Here is a 17,382-nt window from a genome sequence, read left to right as displayed (position 1 = left end):
CTCCTCTCCTCTCCTCTCCTCTCCTCTCCTCTCCTCTCCTCTCCTCTCCTCTCCTCTCCTCTCCTCTCCTCTCCTCTCCTCTCCTCTCCTCTCCTCTCCTCTCCTCTCCTCTCCTCTCCTCTCCTCTCCTCTCCTCTCCTCTCCTCTCCTCTCCTCTCCTCTCCTCTCCTCTCCTCTCCTCTCCTCTCCTCTCCTCTCCTCTCCTCTCCTCTCCTCTCCTCTCCTCTCCTCTCCTCTCCTCTCCTCTCCTCTCCTCTCCTCTCCTCTCCTCTCCTCTCCTCTCCTCTCCTCTCCTCTCCTCTCCTCTCCTCTCCTCTCCTCTCCTCTCCTCTCCTCTCCTCTCCTCTCCTCTCCTCTCCTCTCCTCTCCTCTCCTCTCCTCTCCTCTCCTCTCCTCTCCTCTCCTCTCCTCTCCTCTCCTCTCCTCTCCTCTCCTCTCCTCTCCTCTCCTCTCCTCTCCTCTCCTCTCCTCTCCTCTCCTCTCCTCTCCTCTCCTCTCCTCTCCTCTCCTCTCCTCTCCTCTCCTCTCCTCTCCTCTCCTCTCCTCTCCTCTCCTCTCCTCTCCTCTCCTCTCCTCTCCTCTCCTCTCCTCTCCTCTCCTCTCCTCTCCTCTCCTCTCCTCTCCTCTCCTCTCCTCTCCTCTCCTCTCCTCTCCTCTCCTCTCCTCTCCTCTCCTCTCCTCTCCTCTCCTCTCCTCTCCTCTCCTCTCCTCTCCTCTCCTCTCCTCTCCTCTCCTCTCCTCTCCTCTCCTCTCCTCTCCTCTCCTCTCCTCTCCTCTCCTCTCCTCTCCTCTCCTCTCCTCTCCTCTCCTCTCCTCTCCTCTCCTCTCCTCTCCTCTCCTCTCCTCTCCTCTCCTCTCCTCTCCTCTCCTCTCCTCTCCTCTCCTCTCCTCTCCTCTCCTCTCCTCTCCTCTCCTCTCCTCTCCTCTCCTCTCCTCTCCTCTCCTCTCCTCTCCTCTCCTCTCCTCTCCTCTCCTCTCCTCTCCTCTCCTCTCCTCTCCTCTCCTCTCCTCTCCTCTCCTCTCCTCTCCTCTCCTCTCTCCTCCTTTCTTCTCTAACTTTTCTTGATTCTTCCTTGCCCTAATTATTTCCCTGTTTCAGCTATTGAGAGCATGCAGTATAAAGCCATTTTGCTTACTTATAGATAAATCTTCAGCTAAACGGCTTAAAGGAGAAAAGGAGATCTCTGCTTCCTCTTTGGAGAAAGAGGGGAAGTTGATCTGGTATGATTAATTTGCATCAGCTGAGTTTCTTTGTGAAGAATTTAATTCTGTCTTCCTTACCATTTTTAAATTTAATTTAATTTTTAAAATTTAATTTAATTTAATTTAATTTTATTTTATTTATGTGTTTGAGATTAGATTCACATTAGAGCAGAAGAAATCACAAATGCAGTAAGTAGAAGGTTATCAACATTAGCACACAGGTGATGGGGGCCACAGCATAGCTAGCTGGCCTAAATTCAGTAAGACAAGGAGAGTGTGATGGACTGCAGTGTCTGGTTCAGTCCAGGAGTCCTGCTTTGCTGGGATCCATTCTTACAATGGATGACATCAACGGATGACATCAACTTTGGGATCCTAGTCAAGATCAAAGGACTAAATTACTATAAAGGTGATGAGGGTTTTCAGGCCCACAGTCCTTAAAGATACTGAGGTGCTCAACTATCAGTTAACCCAGGACAAACTAAGTTCTTAAATACCTTTGAAGATTTAGGCCAATGCTGTTAAAACTCCTTTGATCATCGCTTGATCTTGCTCATAGTTGCACTAAAAATTCTTAACATGCATACTACATCTCTGCACTGCTGGAGTTCCCAGGTTTGTGGATTAAACTGCTGTTAAAAATGCCCGTCAGGATCGCGTAGAAGATGCGTACCCCAGCCAATCAGGATATACCACCAAAAGTACTTCCTCTCTGAAAAGAAGGAGATGACCAACAGAGTGTGAAGATACAACCCCTCCACCAGGAGCCAGAAGAAGTTGGCCATGATGCAGTACTGGAAGAAAACCATCATGACTTTGCAGCCTACCTGGAAGAGAAGAAACAAACAGTGAACTGCAGCATATTTCCATAGTAAACCACACCAAATTACCAGTAAATCTTGCTTTGTGTTTATCTGTGGGATTGCTTTTTGCAGCACCTGAAGCCTTTGTGGAATGAGCTCTAGGGTAGAAAGCCAAAAGCCCAACTAAGCTTGCTTGGGGTGGACATTCTTGATACACGTTAACCCCTGCATGGAAAGTGCAGTGTACATCCTTGAGAGAGCCAGCTCAGTTCTGGATGCCACTTGACTCTGTGAGCCTGGAGATGCACTCAACCTTGCACACCCTGATGCGCAGTGACAAACTGTTATGCTGGACCATGATCCGTACCAGCATTGTGCTGCTCTCTGTAGATTTTGGATGAACATCTGTGGGAAGCTGGCTTAGTGGCAGAGTGGATGCCAAAAGGTCCTGGTCTGATGTGCAGTCACCAGCCTCTCTGCTCTTCCAGGCATGGGTTTGTGGGGCTGAGCTGTGAAGCAAACCACTGCACTGGTTTAGAAGAACCCTCCAAAAAGGTGCTACTTTGAACTGAGAACAACTCAGTGACTGGTTTAAGGTGCAGCCAACAAACATTTGATGTAGCATGATGAAAGTGATTTGCACTGGAGAGTAAACAGGAATGCATGGGAATTTCTTACACTATTTTTGTCACCGAAGTCAGTATCTTGAAGAACTCTGAGTGACTTGGGCATGATGGTCCTCCCCATCATTTTCAGTGGGGCTGCCTGCTAGTATTATCTGGCTCCCTCAACCCAAATAAATGAAGTCTCTGACAAACTGATTTCCCAGGATTAAAAAAGATAACGAACAAAATCTGTGTTAATTAGCCTGTGAAAGCAAAGTCCAACTGTAATCACTCCGTGGTCTGCTAGATACTGCAAAAACTGAAGGTGTTTGAGATAGGGGTTTGAAGAAAGCCAAGTCTATATAGAATTGTGAATACTCAGTTAGGAAAAGAAGGGCTGGGAGGCATATTTTTAAAATAAAAAAATGGATTAGAAGGAGAAGCAGGGTAAACTTTAATGACCATGGATAGATTTGATTGAATTGGAAGGGGAGAGATCTGAAAAGGGAAGAGGATTGTTTTTCTTCAGAAAATGAATAATTAAAACCAGTAACTTGCTGTGTGATTTCACTGCAGCACAGATAATGGGAACAGTTGCCTTACAAAAGAAAAAAAAAAAAAAAAAGGGGGAAATTTCTTTCTGACACTTAGTGGCCAAAACACATTGCAAAACACCTGAAGGTAGAAATCAGCTGCCCAAAGAAGTATGTCAGCCTTGGCCACTCCCCCAGCACACACCCCCATCCTGCCTAAGCATCCTTGAAATGTTGACTTGACAATAGCCTCATTGTCTTCAGTGAGTCTACTTGGATAATAACCTGCACTTACCAGGGCAAGGGCACAAGAATCTGGCTGCTAGCACCCTCTGGTTAGTGCCTCTTCCCTCGTGCTCTGCAGGTGCAGTATGTTGAATTTAGAGCAATAATTGATTTTCACCACTGACAAACTCACACCCCCACCCCCCTCCCCTCTCTTGCTGAAAACAGTTGCTATGAAACACACTGGTTAAAAAAAGAAGTGTGGAAAGTGTTTTCTTGATGCCACATGTTTTGGAGAGGAATTTGTCCACACTGATCACTCAAAATTACTTCAACTCTCCCCTAGCACCTGCCAGTATGTCACACTGGGGACCCCCATGGGCTCCTGTTAAATCAATTTATATGCACATCAACTCCTTCTTGGGAGGTAGACGGCACAAGCAGAGACTTGCTGCAGGTGGTGATGGGAGAAGGTGGGTCCAGAGCAGGCAGTTAACTCCCAGGGAAGGAAGATGACAGAGAGCTGAGCATCCTCCCTATGGTATCCCTGTGCTCTTTGTTTCTCCCTGCTGTTGTGTGCATATGGCTGTGTGACACTGACACACCTCATTTCTTTTGCCCAAAGTCTGACTGCCTGCTGGGTGTGTCTGCATCCAGTGGGGATTTGCTGGTGTGAGGGTACTCAGCCCTATTTGGGCTACTGAAGTCTTTGACCCTAATTCAGCAGTTCACACATGAGACACGAGGTTTAAGTGAGAAGTTTTGATGCGTCTCAACCACACCCTCCTCAAACATGGTTTTCCTTGGGGGACTGAATATTGGGGAATCCTTTCTGGATGGTTGCATTGAAGCTATGGCAGAGGCATGGAGCTGGAGCATGTCACAAGGAACTGCAATACTTTATGGGACCAGGAAAGGATGCTCACAGAAAGTGCATATTGACTTCTGCCTAAGAGAGGCCTTCAGGCAGGGATCCCCATCCTGACTTTGCAGAGCCGCTGCTGTGACACAGAGGAAGCTGCACTGTGCTAAGGCTGTGGCAGCAGAAGCACCAGGTCTGGGTCAATCACCTTTTCTCCCAGTCATGGCAACTATTGCTTTTGTGGTAGTCTCTGGCCCTACCTCATTCCCTGACATGGTGGTGGCTTGTTACAGCTAGAGATGCAATTTCACTGTTGAATGCAGTGTTGTTCCATTGACAGCCAATTCCATGACACATTCAAAAAACAGCCCTTCCTGGCTTTTGAGAGACTTTATTACATGCAGCAGTTTGTGATGGGTCTCTCCCTTCCTGATAGATTGGATTCAGCCTCAGAATGGATTTTACACTGCTGGAAAATAAAATCCACATTTATTTAAGATGCTTTACCCTTTAGATGACAGACACTAGGCAGAGATGAGCTATTACATCTCATAGAAGACTTTTTTCATAAAGAGCTGACCTCATGATGTGTCAATGTTGAAAGACTAATACAGGCTATGTTTAGAAAAGACATTTTCAGCAGGAAAAAAAAGCACCACAGTGCTGTTTTTTTCTATTCTTTCATTTTCCACTGTCTCATTTACAACAGTTTATTTCCCTGTCTTTCTTCAGGAATCTTGCCCTGCTCATGGCCACATGAGACGTTGCAGTGAGATGGTCTTCTTTGGCTTTGCAGATGGCACATTTCCCCAAGTGGCACATCTACTCTTTGCTTCCCCTCTTTGGGACTGCATCAGACATGAGTTATTTGTTTTTCCCATGAAGGTCCCTTCCCTTTCCACACGAGCTGCTGCTGACTAACTGCTGATATAGTATCTGCCTCCAGCCAATGAGAGATGGAAACTTCTTTGACCCAAACAAATACTTTTGTTCTCTTTAAATTTCTTGTAGTCAGTAAGAAATTTAATCTTGATTATTGTAGAAACTTACTTGAGAATGAGCAGGCCTACTGTTTGGGTCAACCCTCCCTCACCTCAGTGTGTCCAACTATCTATGCTGTAAACACCTACATTTATGACTCTTTAGTATGAAAAGAAGTAACTGCACAAGATTCAGCTGCTTAGAAGTAGACTGCTAGTGTCATTTTAGGTACTGTTGGGTACTGTGTTGAGCTGTTGCTATGGAAGGATGTGGATTTGTTGCTATGGAAGGATGTGCAGACCTTTGGGATATTCACAGGCATTTTAAAGGGTATGAGATACCCATGGTCAGACAGCAGAAGTTTGCCCTTAATGGAGAATCCTTGCTTAGCTAGCAAGACAGGGAAAAAAAATGTACATATTGCACTGTACTACTGTCCTAAAAGACTAGTTTCCTCAAATGTTTGAAGTATTTTCTATTATTTTGTACTTTAGGCAGATATTCATACCTGTCTGAAGTAGATTCAAAATACCATCTTGCTGGTCATGGAGTATTTAGCATTCCCTGAACATGGGTGTGAATATCTACCTTCTAGCTAGAAACCAGGACTATGACTCTCAAAGAAATGACTTAATTTCAAAATGAGGGGAATTTATTGTCTAACAAGGCAATAGAGAAGGCAGAAGATACTGCATTTGCTTTGAAAGAAAAGGAGACCTTGTAGACATTTTAGGGCAAATATTTACTGAGCTGTTGATAATTAGGAATGTATGCTGTCCTTTCAAAAAGGAGATGTGTGAGTAGGGATGAAGCATATAGCTGGTTAGAAAGCTGGTGTGATGCTGAAATATGCTCAGTTGAGTAGCTGGACAAAAATTTTAGGGTATCATTAGTGGGTCAAGTTCAGAGCTTTATGGAATAGTGGGAAAAGCAATGGAGCTACCCACAGACAGCATGCAGCACACATACCTGTGCTATGGCTGCTGTGAAACACACAGACCACTTTGTCATAGGTCATAGGAAGAACGCACTCAAGATGCAACCAGACTTTCTGAGAGAGAGGCAAACAGGAGGGACATAAGGTGGGAAAACCAAGACTAAGCAATAACCCTATGAGGCTTCTGTCCTGTGCCTAACAGCACTTTATACTTTCAGATAATGTTAGAACCAAGAAAAACATCCTTCTCATAAAACTGATGCAGTGACCAGCTGACCCACCTAGAAAAATGCAGTTCAGATGCTGGAGGCAGTAATTAAGTCAGAGCTGAATCTGTCATTGCATTAAATACACATGTCACACTCCTCAGTGATAATAACTCCCTGCTCATTAATAATTGCTAAGGATGGTCAGTCTTGACCAGCTGCTGAATTTCCTTAGCTCAATATAAGCAGCTTAGTTGGACAGGTTTGCGGGTTTGAGGGAGGTACACACACACAACCAACACATGTGCATGCATCAGCCTCCTGTGAATGCAACAAAACTCTATGAAAAAGGGTCAGTCAACTCCACAGAAACACTGTGGTGCATCACTGCACTAACACAAGTCTACCTTGTCTTCTTTATTTGGGATATGGTCTGTTAAAGGTTTAGGACTTGGGTCAGAGAAGGATTTAGATCAAAGACGTATAAAGGGGCATTTGAGTGATTGATCATACTCCCACTGAACCCATCATAGCTGTCCTGGGGACACACTGCAGTTTAAACAGTCTGACTGAGCCTTATTGCCTCAGTCATGGGAATCTCCATCATGAGACCAGATTTGTCCCTCCCTGTGTATGACCTCTCCAGTACATGGATGCAACCCCTGTGCCGACTCCGTGTTTCCCCCTTGCACCCTTAGACTCTGCAGCTTCCTGTGGTGTGGAAGGTTTACGGCAGGGCGCCAAGACATTTTTAATCTGCTTAAAGGTATATTTAAGACATCACATGCAATCCTGGGCAATGCTGCAACTCCTATATTATTTATGAAGTTGGGACAGTGCCTTCAGCCCAGTCAGCAGTGACTTCAGCAAAATCCTGGACTCAGATTTGCCTCAATCAATCATGAAACCTGAAGGCCTCAAAATCCCCTTTATGGTACTTAGGTCCTTTTTACCTCAGCTACCTCCACTGATGCAGGAGGAAGAGATTTACACCGAGATTTCTGCAGGCCTCTTCAACAGAAGACAGATGAAAACTAATTTTCTCAGTGATAGATTCATCCGGTACTTTTCTTTTACATTGCCCAGATGACATGACCTATCTGAAGGACTAGCTGCTGAGTGACTCGTGCTGAATTTGCCCACAGTAAGAGCTGCTCTTCCCCCAAGACTGGTCAAGGACACTTCCTCAATCTTATTTAAAAGCTTTTTATAGATCACATAAAGATCCTGTTGCTGGGGCACAACAACAGGCTGGGTCTTCAAGCACAGCAACTGGCCTAATCCTACATTTCCATAACTATAGCGACATTTTAGACATTTATCTCATAACCATAACAAATCCAGGAGACTCAATCTTGAGTTGATTCACACCTGACATGCCTAAATCAGATTGAATCCCATCCCAGCTCTTCTTCTGCTGAAAAGTCTACCTCAGACAAAGTCTAATGTAGCCTGTAATGATGAGACAATAACCAAATAATTGCTCTACCTGTAAGATTACATGGTATGATTAATTCCTCATCTCACTATCATGGCACTGCAATTCATACAACCGACAAATTCCCGAACATATTATAACCTAAATATTCTACAGCACTGTTCATAGCTATGCACTGTCCATTAATCTATATGGATATTGCATGCAGATGTCAGGATAGACTTAGTTTCCAAATAGATATTTTTGTTTTTCATGGTTTTTTTCTCTCTGCTTTTAACTTTAATTTTATAGAATCATAGAATCATTTAGGTTTGGAAAGACTTGTAAGAACATCAAGTCCAACTATTGACCCAACACTGCTAAGTCCACCACTAAACCATGTCCCAGAGCACCACATCTACATGTCTTTTAAATATCACCAGGGATGGTGACTCAACCACTTCCCTGGGTAGTCTGTTCCAATGCTTGACAACCCTTTTGGCGAAGAAATTTTTCCTAATATCCAGTGTAAACTTGCCCCGGCTCAGGCCATTCCCTCTTGTCCTATCACTTGGGAGAAGAGACTGACCCCCCACCTCGCTACAACCTCCTTTCAGGTAGTTGTAGAGAGTGATGAGGTCTCCCCTGAGCCTCCTTTTCTCCAGGCTAAACAACCCCAGCACTCTCAGTCACTCCTCATAAGACTTGTGCTCTAGACCCTTCACCAGCTTCATTGCACTTCTCTGGACATGCTCCAGCACCTCAATGTCTTTCTTAACACTTATTCTTATGAGGAATAAGATTTATTTCTTATAAGGTTGGTTACCCTCTGAAAGAAAAAGACATTGGTGGGAGGAGTGCATATATTGTATTGGTCTAGGTATTACTGCCTCTGTTAAGAAAGGAAGGGTGAGGAACTTCTATGAGTTTTGCCCCAGGAAGATGGCCTAAGCCAGTATTGCTTACTGGAAACAAAAAGACATCTTCTCTTGTCCACTCAAGTGGGGATTTTTATTTCAACTAGAGGCTAGACCAACTTTTTTTACAAGTCACCTTCACAGAGAGAAGAGAGGTGGTTTTTTTAGTAGTGGCTTGATCCTGGCTTGGACCTCTCCTGAGGAGGTGGCTAAGATATAACGTCTCTTTACAGCCTCAGGCTATTTCTTGTCTCATTCCCATGCTCAAGGCTATCAGCTTTCACATACTATCTTTTCACTACTTAGCTGGCTTTGACAGATGAGCGGAAAAGCATGCCACATCGATGCTCCTGCAAGAGAAACTGCAGTAGAGAAGACATTTCCAGAAGTTGACTTGGAAAACTGAAAATGTTAAAATCAATTTGTTATCTCAGTATTCTACAACTGCCTAGTCTTCTGCAGAGACAATATGTCTACACAGGGTAAATGTTTGACCCTACAGAGGCCAATGGCAAAGCCCCTACTGACTTCAACAGGGGTTCATGCTGGAGGCCTAATTTGCAGAAATTCAGCATGATGTCAATGGAAATTGTTGACAGAAATAAAACAGCTTCTTACCAGGCAATTTTGTTCCTCCAAAAATGAGCCCTTAAGTCAAACCAATTTGCTGAGTCACCAAAAAAAAAAAAAAAAAAGGACAAAAAAAAGTGTTAACTTCCCCTTAACATACTCAACCTTTTGTGCAACAACAGAAAAAACAAATTAAAAACAAACAAACAAGACTGCCTGGAAAAAAAAGCCATCACTTTTATTTCTTCCCTCATTTTAATGGCAGTTGTAGACTAGATTCAAACAGGTTAGCAATAAAAAAGCCCCACAAGGTTTATGTTCTACTATGAAAAGGAATTGAGGCCTATTCAGAGAAGAAATCTCCTAAATCAACCGGGTGCCTCTGATTCCTTCCTTCCTTCCTTCCTTCCCTACCATGGAGCCTGACAAGCAAGTAGTTTTAAATGATAAACTGCTTAACTAGTGGGTGGCTCTGCAAATTTTCCTGGAAGATGCATAGAAATTTTGGGTGTTGAGGAATTAACACTATCTATGAATAAATAAATTTGACTAAAGAAATTCTTAAAATGCCATCTGATAGAAATATAGGGGCTTACAATTGAGGCACATAGCCTTCAGTTTGTGAGGGCCTAAGCTGTCAAGTTCAAAGCCTCGGTTAAAGAAATTTTTCATCTATCAGGAAATATAAAAATTAAAAGATCTTCATGGGAATAATAATCTTATGTCTTGATGATAGACCCTTCAGCTCCTGCTGCTCTTAGTGGGTCCAGCTGTAAGTCAACACTATAAAAAGTATGGCAGATAGATCAATGTAACTGAATTCACGATCGCTATCTATCTCAGGCACAGAGATGAGGCCTCAAACACACATTTTCCCTGTTAGCATGCTGCTCTGCATCAATGGTGCCCCAGAAACATTGTGCAAGAGTGCTCTTAAGCCTTGGCAATAGCAAATTAATTCAATTTATCTTAACCCACTTTCCTCTAGGTCACAATACATTACATTTTCATATGCCCATCGTTGCCTAAGAGCACACACTGGAATACTTACTCCATGTCAGCTGTCACTGGGCAATTTATTAAGCCATTATAACCTGGATTTGTGTCTGAGCTTGTTGATTTGTTACTACTTTCATAAAGCAGAAATGCTATTTCTAGACTGATGAACTGTGCTGTACAGCCATGCACACATACACATACACACACATTACTTCAGCAAGCTAAGTCTTGCCTGCTCCCATCAAGACTGTGGAAGGATGGAAATATTAGGAAGAAGCTATTGGGCTCAATCTCCATCTCTCTTTCCCATGCCACCACTTCCACTTGTGCCAAGGCTGGGTCACTACCAAACCTCGATATTGTTTCTCTGGCTAGAGAAACGAGACAACCTCTATTTTATGTGCTTGCAATGCAGCAAAGCATGGCAGAGTCTAATCCTGCACTTGCAGAAACCTTGCAAACTCTATTAAAATAAATGGAGCTGTACCAGTTCACACCAACAAACAATGTGGTCCACATGACTGCACTTTGTGCCTTGCCCACTTCCCGCCTTGCCCACTTCCCATGCAGGCTTCCTCAAACACAATGCTATACGCTGAATTCAGCGGGAAGGTCTTATGTCTGTTTTTCCTCACATAAGAAGCAAGTTTAAGCCCCATGACTGCGATCCTCATGGCTATTTAAGCATTTCTCTTCCACTGATTTTAACAGGGGTTATGTAACTGTCAGTCTTTGAGGGACTTGGCCTTTCTATTTTGTCTCTTAGGAATACTCGTTTGATTTCTGACAGCAGTCTTGCAAGTATTTCTAAGATGGTGATTAGCTCTAGCTGGTCTAGTCTCTGCGTCAGATGACTCAGAGTTGAGTTTAGACATAAAAATAGAACATACCAAACATCTTATTTATAGCTTCTCATTACTTCATACACCATTCACTGAACTTACTGCTAAGTCCTTAATTTAATTCTGGCACTGATTTTTGAAAGCATAGTTGAGACATTATTTTTTTTGTGTTTTACTTCTGGGTAATATTTTCACTGTTAAGACTTCTCCTAATTAAGGAATGTAGCTTAGCCTCTTTGCCTCCTCTCTCTCCATCTTCATTTTCTGGTCCTTTCTAGAAGTGTCTCAATACCTTTGGGGAAGTGAACCTTATAAGTGCTGGTGTGATATTTGAAAGAGAATTGGCAAACATACAATGCCTCCATTCCTGCCCCCTGCTTTTTTTTTCCCCTGTTTTTTACTTCTTTCTATCATTTGCAGGAGCTGTCTCTAGTTTTTTTGTTTTTCCTTCCCCTCTGTCATTCATTTTGCTGTAATGCTTAGACTGTAGCAGTGAGCAGATATGGGTATATCAGCAGACATGAGGATAATATTCCACATAACTTGTCGGGCAGACACAAATCTCTTTATCTAACCTGATGGTACAAAAGGAGACCAAGAAGATGGGTACATTATGTTTGTGTTGTGACAGCAACATCATAGAGATCTTTGGAAGAATCCTAGGTAGAAACCAAACACTGTCAAAAAGCTCATAAAGAAGAACTGAACCCAGTTCATTACAGCACCCATCTCCTGAACCCAACAGGACCCATTTGGCTAGGTTTCACAGGAAGTTGTGGACAGAGTGAGGTGGTTCAGGTCAGACATGAGTGGAAGAGCACAGTGATAAACTTATACTTTACATGATCAGTGATTTTTCCTTTGCTCCTTGTGCCGTTCCTTGGGATGAAAACCAAATGTGGCTGCTACCTATTAGGTGGGAAGAATGAGCATCTCCTTCACTCTACACAGCTGAGCAAAACAAGGTGAACATCACTTCACATGGGGCCTCATTTCTACAGTAAGACAGACTGTAAGGCACTTCCATACCTCAGGCAGCACTTTTGTTCCAGGCTGATCCCACTGAACTCGAGTCCTGCCAGGCTCTTCCCCCAAGTCAGGCAGTCAAAGTTCAGCAGGTGCTGGTCTGTCCTGCTAAGAAGAGCTCATCCCTCCTTTGTGTAGATGGGAGTAGATGTCTTTCCCAGAGGAGGTAACCCAATGAAAGGGCCAAGTCTCTAATATTCATTTTGTTGTTACTCAAGTGCATGAAAAGGTTTCTACCATCTCTCCAGCAGCATATCAGAGCACTCCCACATGAGGCAGAGAATAGTGATCTGAGTAGCCTTAGTGGGGGGTGTGCTGCAAAAGTGTGTCTATCTTCAACTTCCATATATAAAATTCATTTAGGGGCCTGTAGCTGTTATCAACTTGGCCTGAGCAAGGTCATGTGATAAAAAACAATTTTTCACACTGAAAATATGAAGATATGTGTTTATGTTTACAATTGCTAAAAGTCTCACCCTCCTTTGCAAGGAAGATTTTCTTTGTTGGAATTTGATTGTCTTACTGGAAGGCAAACCGAAAAAGATAAATGATCTAGCCTCCCTTGGCTGAATCCTCAGCAAAGGCATATTTGTAGAGCTCAGAAAAAGTCAGCCAGCATTCAATCTGTAGAACCTGATCTTTGTTTATATCAAGCTGTCAGCTTCTTTGTCTTCAGCTAGGCTGGAAATGTAAGTGGTTTATCATTATGCTATTACGTGGTATTACAGTAATGAAATTATATCAAAACTTATCCATAACCAAATGAAACGACAATTCAATGGTTCGGTTCAATCCCTCCATCAGGTTTCCTCTTTTGGCTACTGTGTTTCACAGGGTGTTCTCTAGGGAGAGAAGGAAAGGAGAAGGCAAAGCATGGGAATGTCATGACAGAAGGTTACAAGGCCTAAGAAATCCAAGGTGGAAAACCAGAACCTACATGGAAGTCTCTTGAGTCTGGCAGTGAAAAAAACCCAGAAGAACACAGGCAAATGCAGGCTGGTAAGTGGCACAATATTTCATGAAGTATGAGTAATCACTGGATGCAATAAAGCCATGTGCGGCGAGTTTTCCATCAGAAATAACTGATTACTTAGAAAGAACCTATTCTGAACGAATCAAAATGAATAGTTATTGAAGAAGTAAGAGTGGGTGATTTCACAGACCCCTCCTAGCCTGATCATCTCTACATCTGACTGCTTAAAGCCTAGATTAACTAACACACTTCGGTATATGTCTATTTTAAAGCAATTTAGGCCAACAGGATGAATCAGTTACACATAATTACAGACATAATTTATGACCAAAGGCAAGAAAGAGAAAGTGGTTTTGGTCTACTAATGACTGTTGGTACTTTGGGCAATATGCTGCGTGGCTATGTGGCCATCAGACTCTGCCATTTTTACCCCTCTAGAAAATTCAAGGTCCCTGCAGTGCTTTGTTTCCCACTGGAAAATCCCACAGTGTGCTGTTGGAGGGCCAGCCTTCTCCGAAGCTCAGTCTACATGCTTCTATAAGAGCCAAGGGACCCCATCATGTCTAAGAACAAGCCTAATCAGTTTGGGCAGATGGAAAGAGGAGAAGGCATGAGGAACATTTGTAAAGCTACTACTGGTGACTTTGGTGAGGGACAAAGGGCCTGCCACCTTGCACAGGTCCTGGGATCAATGATCATTTAAGCCTGCTACATTTAGTTATGAAAAGAAGCCTTGCTTGCCAACTCAGACATGAAAACAGGCTGAGTTTTTCACCCAAGCAGCAAGACTTTTCTTTCCCCCAGGAGCTGGTTTATCAAGAAGGAAGGACCAAGGAATTCAAGGAGGCTACAGGTGCCACACACCACTCTGTAAACGTCATCCAGCACATGGCGCATGTTCTGGCTCACATGACGGCTCAGTGATGTTCATCACATGTATTTTGGCTGCATTGGCCCTGAAATGCTTACTGCTGCATTCTCAGGTTCTGTGGCCCACAGAAATGCCCAACAAACCTAATTTTTCAGGGTGTTCATGTTGAACTCAATGGTAATCCCAAACTATTTGAGTTTACAATGGCATAGATTTAACACTGTAACAGGTTTCCCACACAAGTTAAAATGAAGTAAAAATGCTATTGTGGCAAAGCCTATGAACAAGGATTTATCAGTTAAATACATACCTACATGTAGTGGAGTTCCTACTTGACTGGAGTATTGACACATTTGTTGGTGGAGAGCTTAAAATATTTTTGTGTGGATGGTGCATAAAACATAATTTTAAGTCTTTTTATTGCAACAAGTAATGCCAAATTCAGAAATTTGGTCCCTTTATCAGCAACGCTGGGAGAAGTCTCTGTTCATTTGGATTTTATAGCCCCAATTCTGATCTGGAAGGGAAGTGTCTTTATCGTTTTTTTCCTTAAACAAAGTAAGTATAGTACTTTCCCTTCTAACAAAACATTGTTATTGCTTAGGTTTTGCCCTCTTCTAAAACAGCAACAGTGGTGAGAGAATCCAGTAAATTGAACTGTTTGTTCAAATCTCTCCTAAGACTGAATGAGCTCAAGGCTATACCTAGCCATTATACACAAAACCTTCAGTAAATTGTCTATTAGGCCCGGGGTATATGAACAAGCACCAGGTCTCCCAAGTCAAAAATTTATCCTGCAATTTCAAAGCACAAATCAAGCCAACTAAATCCACATAAACACAATGGATTTTATAACTATTTCTGCAAACAGATGAATATTAGGAGAAGCATTTTGACTGCATTTCATGTTGGTATTTTTTCCCTATGGCTTAAAATGTTGTCCAAAATGTTTGGCCAAGATGGGTGAAGATTTTGCAAGAGGTATGCTCAGACTATTGCAGCAGAGATAGATTTGTTTCACATATTTTTATAACCCTTGTGTATAATCCAGCTATTCATGCTGAGCTGGCATTTAACATGAAAATCCTTTGATGGGGAGAAACACACGCAATGGTGGTAGCCATGGATCTACCTGAAAGCACACTGACTTCCAGGAGCTGTGTATTTTGCAGGACAAAGTCCTGTATTTATACACCAAAGTATTTCTGGATGGACGGTTGAAGCAAACCCTTCTCACAGCTTTCTGCAGTCGTGTCTCAGTCACAACCCAGTGCAAACTCCCCCAGGGGTGAGAGGTTAGTCCAAACTCAGTGGCTTATTGGGCTGTTGGCTCCAAGCAATTATTTATTCCAGTCTATATGTCATTCCAGCCATTCATGAACCTTCACAATAAAACCCGATTGCTAGAGAATACAGATCCCAGTGAACCACAGAGGGGATAAAAAAGAGGGTCACTGCAATGGGAATGTGTTGTGTTGCAGACAGCTCTCAGGGAAAAGTTGAGAGCAGGCTGCTCTTATCAACTGGGGGGTGCTCAAGCAGAAAGGTCACCCTAACAGCAGGGACACGATTCAGGGTAAGGATACAGAAAAGCCAGAAGGCAAGGCAGAAATTGGGTGGATGGAAAAGAGTCTTTTTTTTTTTTGGTGCTGTATGACATAAAAAAACAGGTCCAGAAGGGATCTGCTGGACTCCCAGTCCCCTGCTATTACCAGCAAGCAGCTCATCTAACGTTGTGAATTTATTATGGAGGGTTACTTTTTGGGTTTTTGGATGACTTCTGATCACATCTCTTTAATTTCGTGATTTCTATTTCCTGCCTAAATTTATTCATGACTAGTGTCCTCTTACATCAATATGGGCCTTTAGATAAAGAGCTCTTCTCCCTCCCCAGTGTTTGCTCCAGCTGACAGCACTGAGTTCGAAAGTGAAAAAAAAATATCCCAACTCCTTTATTCATTTATCATCCCAGTGGTAAAATCTTACAGTTGCAGACAGCGAGCATGGGATACAGATCCAGATGAAGAATAGACAATGATGTCTATACACTGGTTTCCTGCATGAACTCCTGCAGAGGTCTGGTCATTTCAACCAGTGGAGCCCAGAGAACCATCCAAATACAGGTGCCTTCTTCCAGGCAAGGTGAAGAGCTCTCCAGACTCCAGTGAGTACATTAATTAGAGCTCGACTGACTATGGTTGCACTTTACACATGTAGCTCATGTATAGGTACTTACTCCATAGATACCTAAAGTTAGTTACGTGAATCTGGATCTGACTCCCACCCTCACTGAAGGGAAAGGTTTTCTTGAACTGCTAAACACAGGACTGCAAGCCTCCTTTGACAAGGATATCCAAGAAATTAGCAAGGGACTGGGAGATGGACACAGGACTGACAGGAGCCTCAAAATCTTGTAGAGCCCCAGTTGTGGGTTTGACCTCAGAAGGGACCAAATAACTATAAATTTTTGACTTTGCTAATTTATTTTATGCCTTTTCCATACATTTTAAACTGCATCAATCATGTTTTTTCTTTCAAATGAGAATAAATTTTGAAATCTTCCCGAACTACTGTCTCACATGCATTTGCAAGATAATTTTTGGTGCACTGTTTAAGAGGGGCAACAGAATTAAGTGGAAACTTCAGTGTGCCCAGTTACTTACTGAACTCACAAAGCAGTGTTCAGATTCTCCACTTTCGAAGAGGATGACATCTTTTATGAAGACTGCAATGGCTCTCATTATGAAGGACATGAAGAGGTGCATATGAATATAATTCCGAGTACAGTGTAGCTTTCTGTTGGGAAGAGATGAAACAACATTTCTGAATAGCAAGGCTTCTCAAAAGGATTATTTACCTATGTACATGTTTCTTCTGCCAAGATACAGACTTACAATTAAACATTAGAAACCCTGAGACAGACTATGTTCTTATGTAAATCACAGCAAATCCACTTAAGCTTTTTTAAATACACAAAACATGTAGCAATTCATACATCTGAAGAAGTGTTGCTGCTTTTCCAGTTCTTAGAAAAAAAAAAAGTCAAAACACTGAATGACAGAAAACAGGTCCATCACACTGCTCTCCACTGGAAAATAAATGTTTTTGAGCAAACTATGCTCTCAATAAAGGTCTGTTTTCTACAGAATGTTTGTACTGCAATAATTCCTTTCAAAGTGAAATGTTTCTTCAGGAAGAAAAATAAATTCTTAGCAGCTGCTGCCAAAATTAACGTATATTGCAGGCTTTTTGGAGCAATATGATCTATATTTTAACTTAAAAATTACTAGTTATTAATGATACTGAGAATAAGACCAGGGTTTTTCTGTCCCTTGCCCACAAATATTTTGAAGATGAATTCTGATCAAGTAGGTCTTTTTTTTCAAGTGAGACTTCACATCAGCTGAAGTGA

At 42.6% G+C, this 17,382-nt stretch overlaps 1 protein-coding gene across 1 annotated transcript in view; it reads right to left on the bottom strand.

The window, feature by feature from the left end:
- Positions 1-17,382, bottom strand: part of VIPR1 (vasoactive intestinal peptide receptor 1) — an 81,068-nt gene that overhangs the window by 20,714 nt on the left and 42,972 nt on the right. The window contains exons 5-6 of the mRNA XM_026842606.1: positions 16,634-16,766; positions 1,877-2,030 (exon numbers count right to left, since the gene is read on the bottom strand). Coding sequence (XP_026698407.1) covers positions 1,877-2,030; positions 16,634-16,766 — 287 coding nt within the window. The remainder of the gene's footprint in view (positions 1-1,876; positions 2,031-16,633; positions 16,767-17,382) is intronic.

This window comes from Athene cunicularia, assembly GCF_003259725.1.
Source record: "Athene cunicularia isolate RWA chromosome 2 unlocalized genomic scaffold, athCun1 chr2_part1, whole genome shotgun sequence".
Lineage (NCBI taxonomy): Eukaryota > Metazoa > Chordata > Aves > Strigiformes > Strigidae > Athene > Athene cunicularia.
This window is presented reverse-complemented; position numbering and strand designations above follow the sequence as displayed.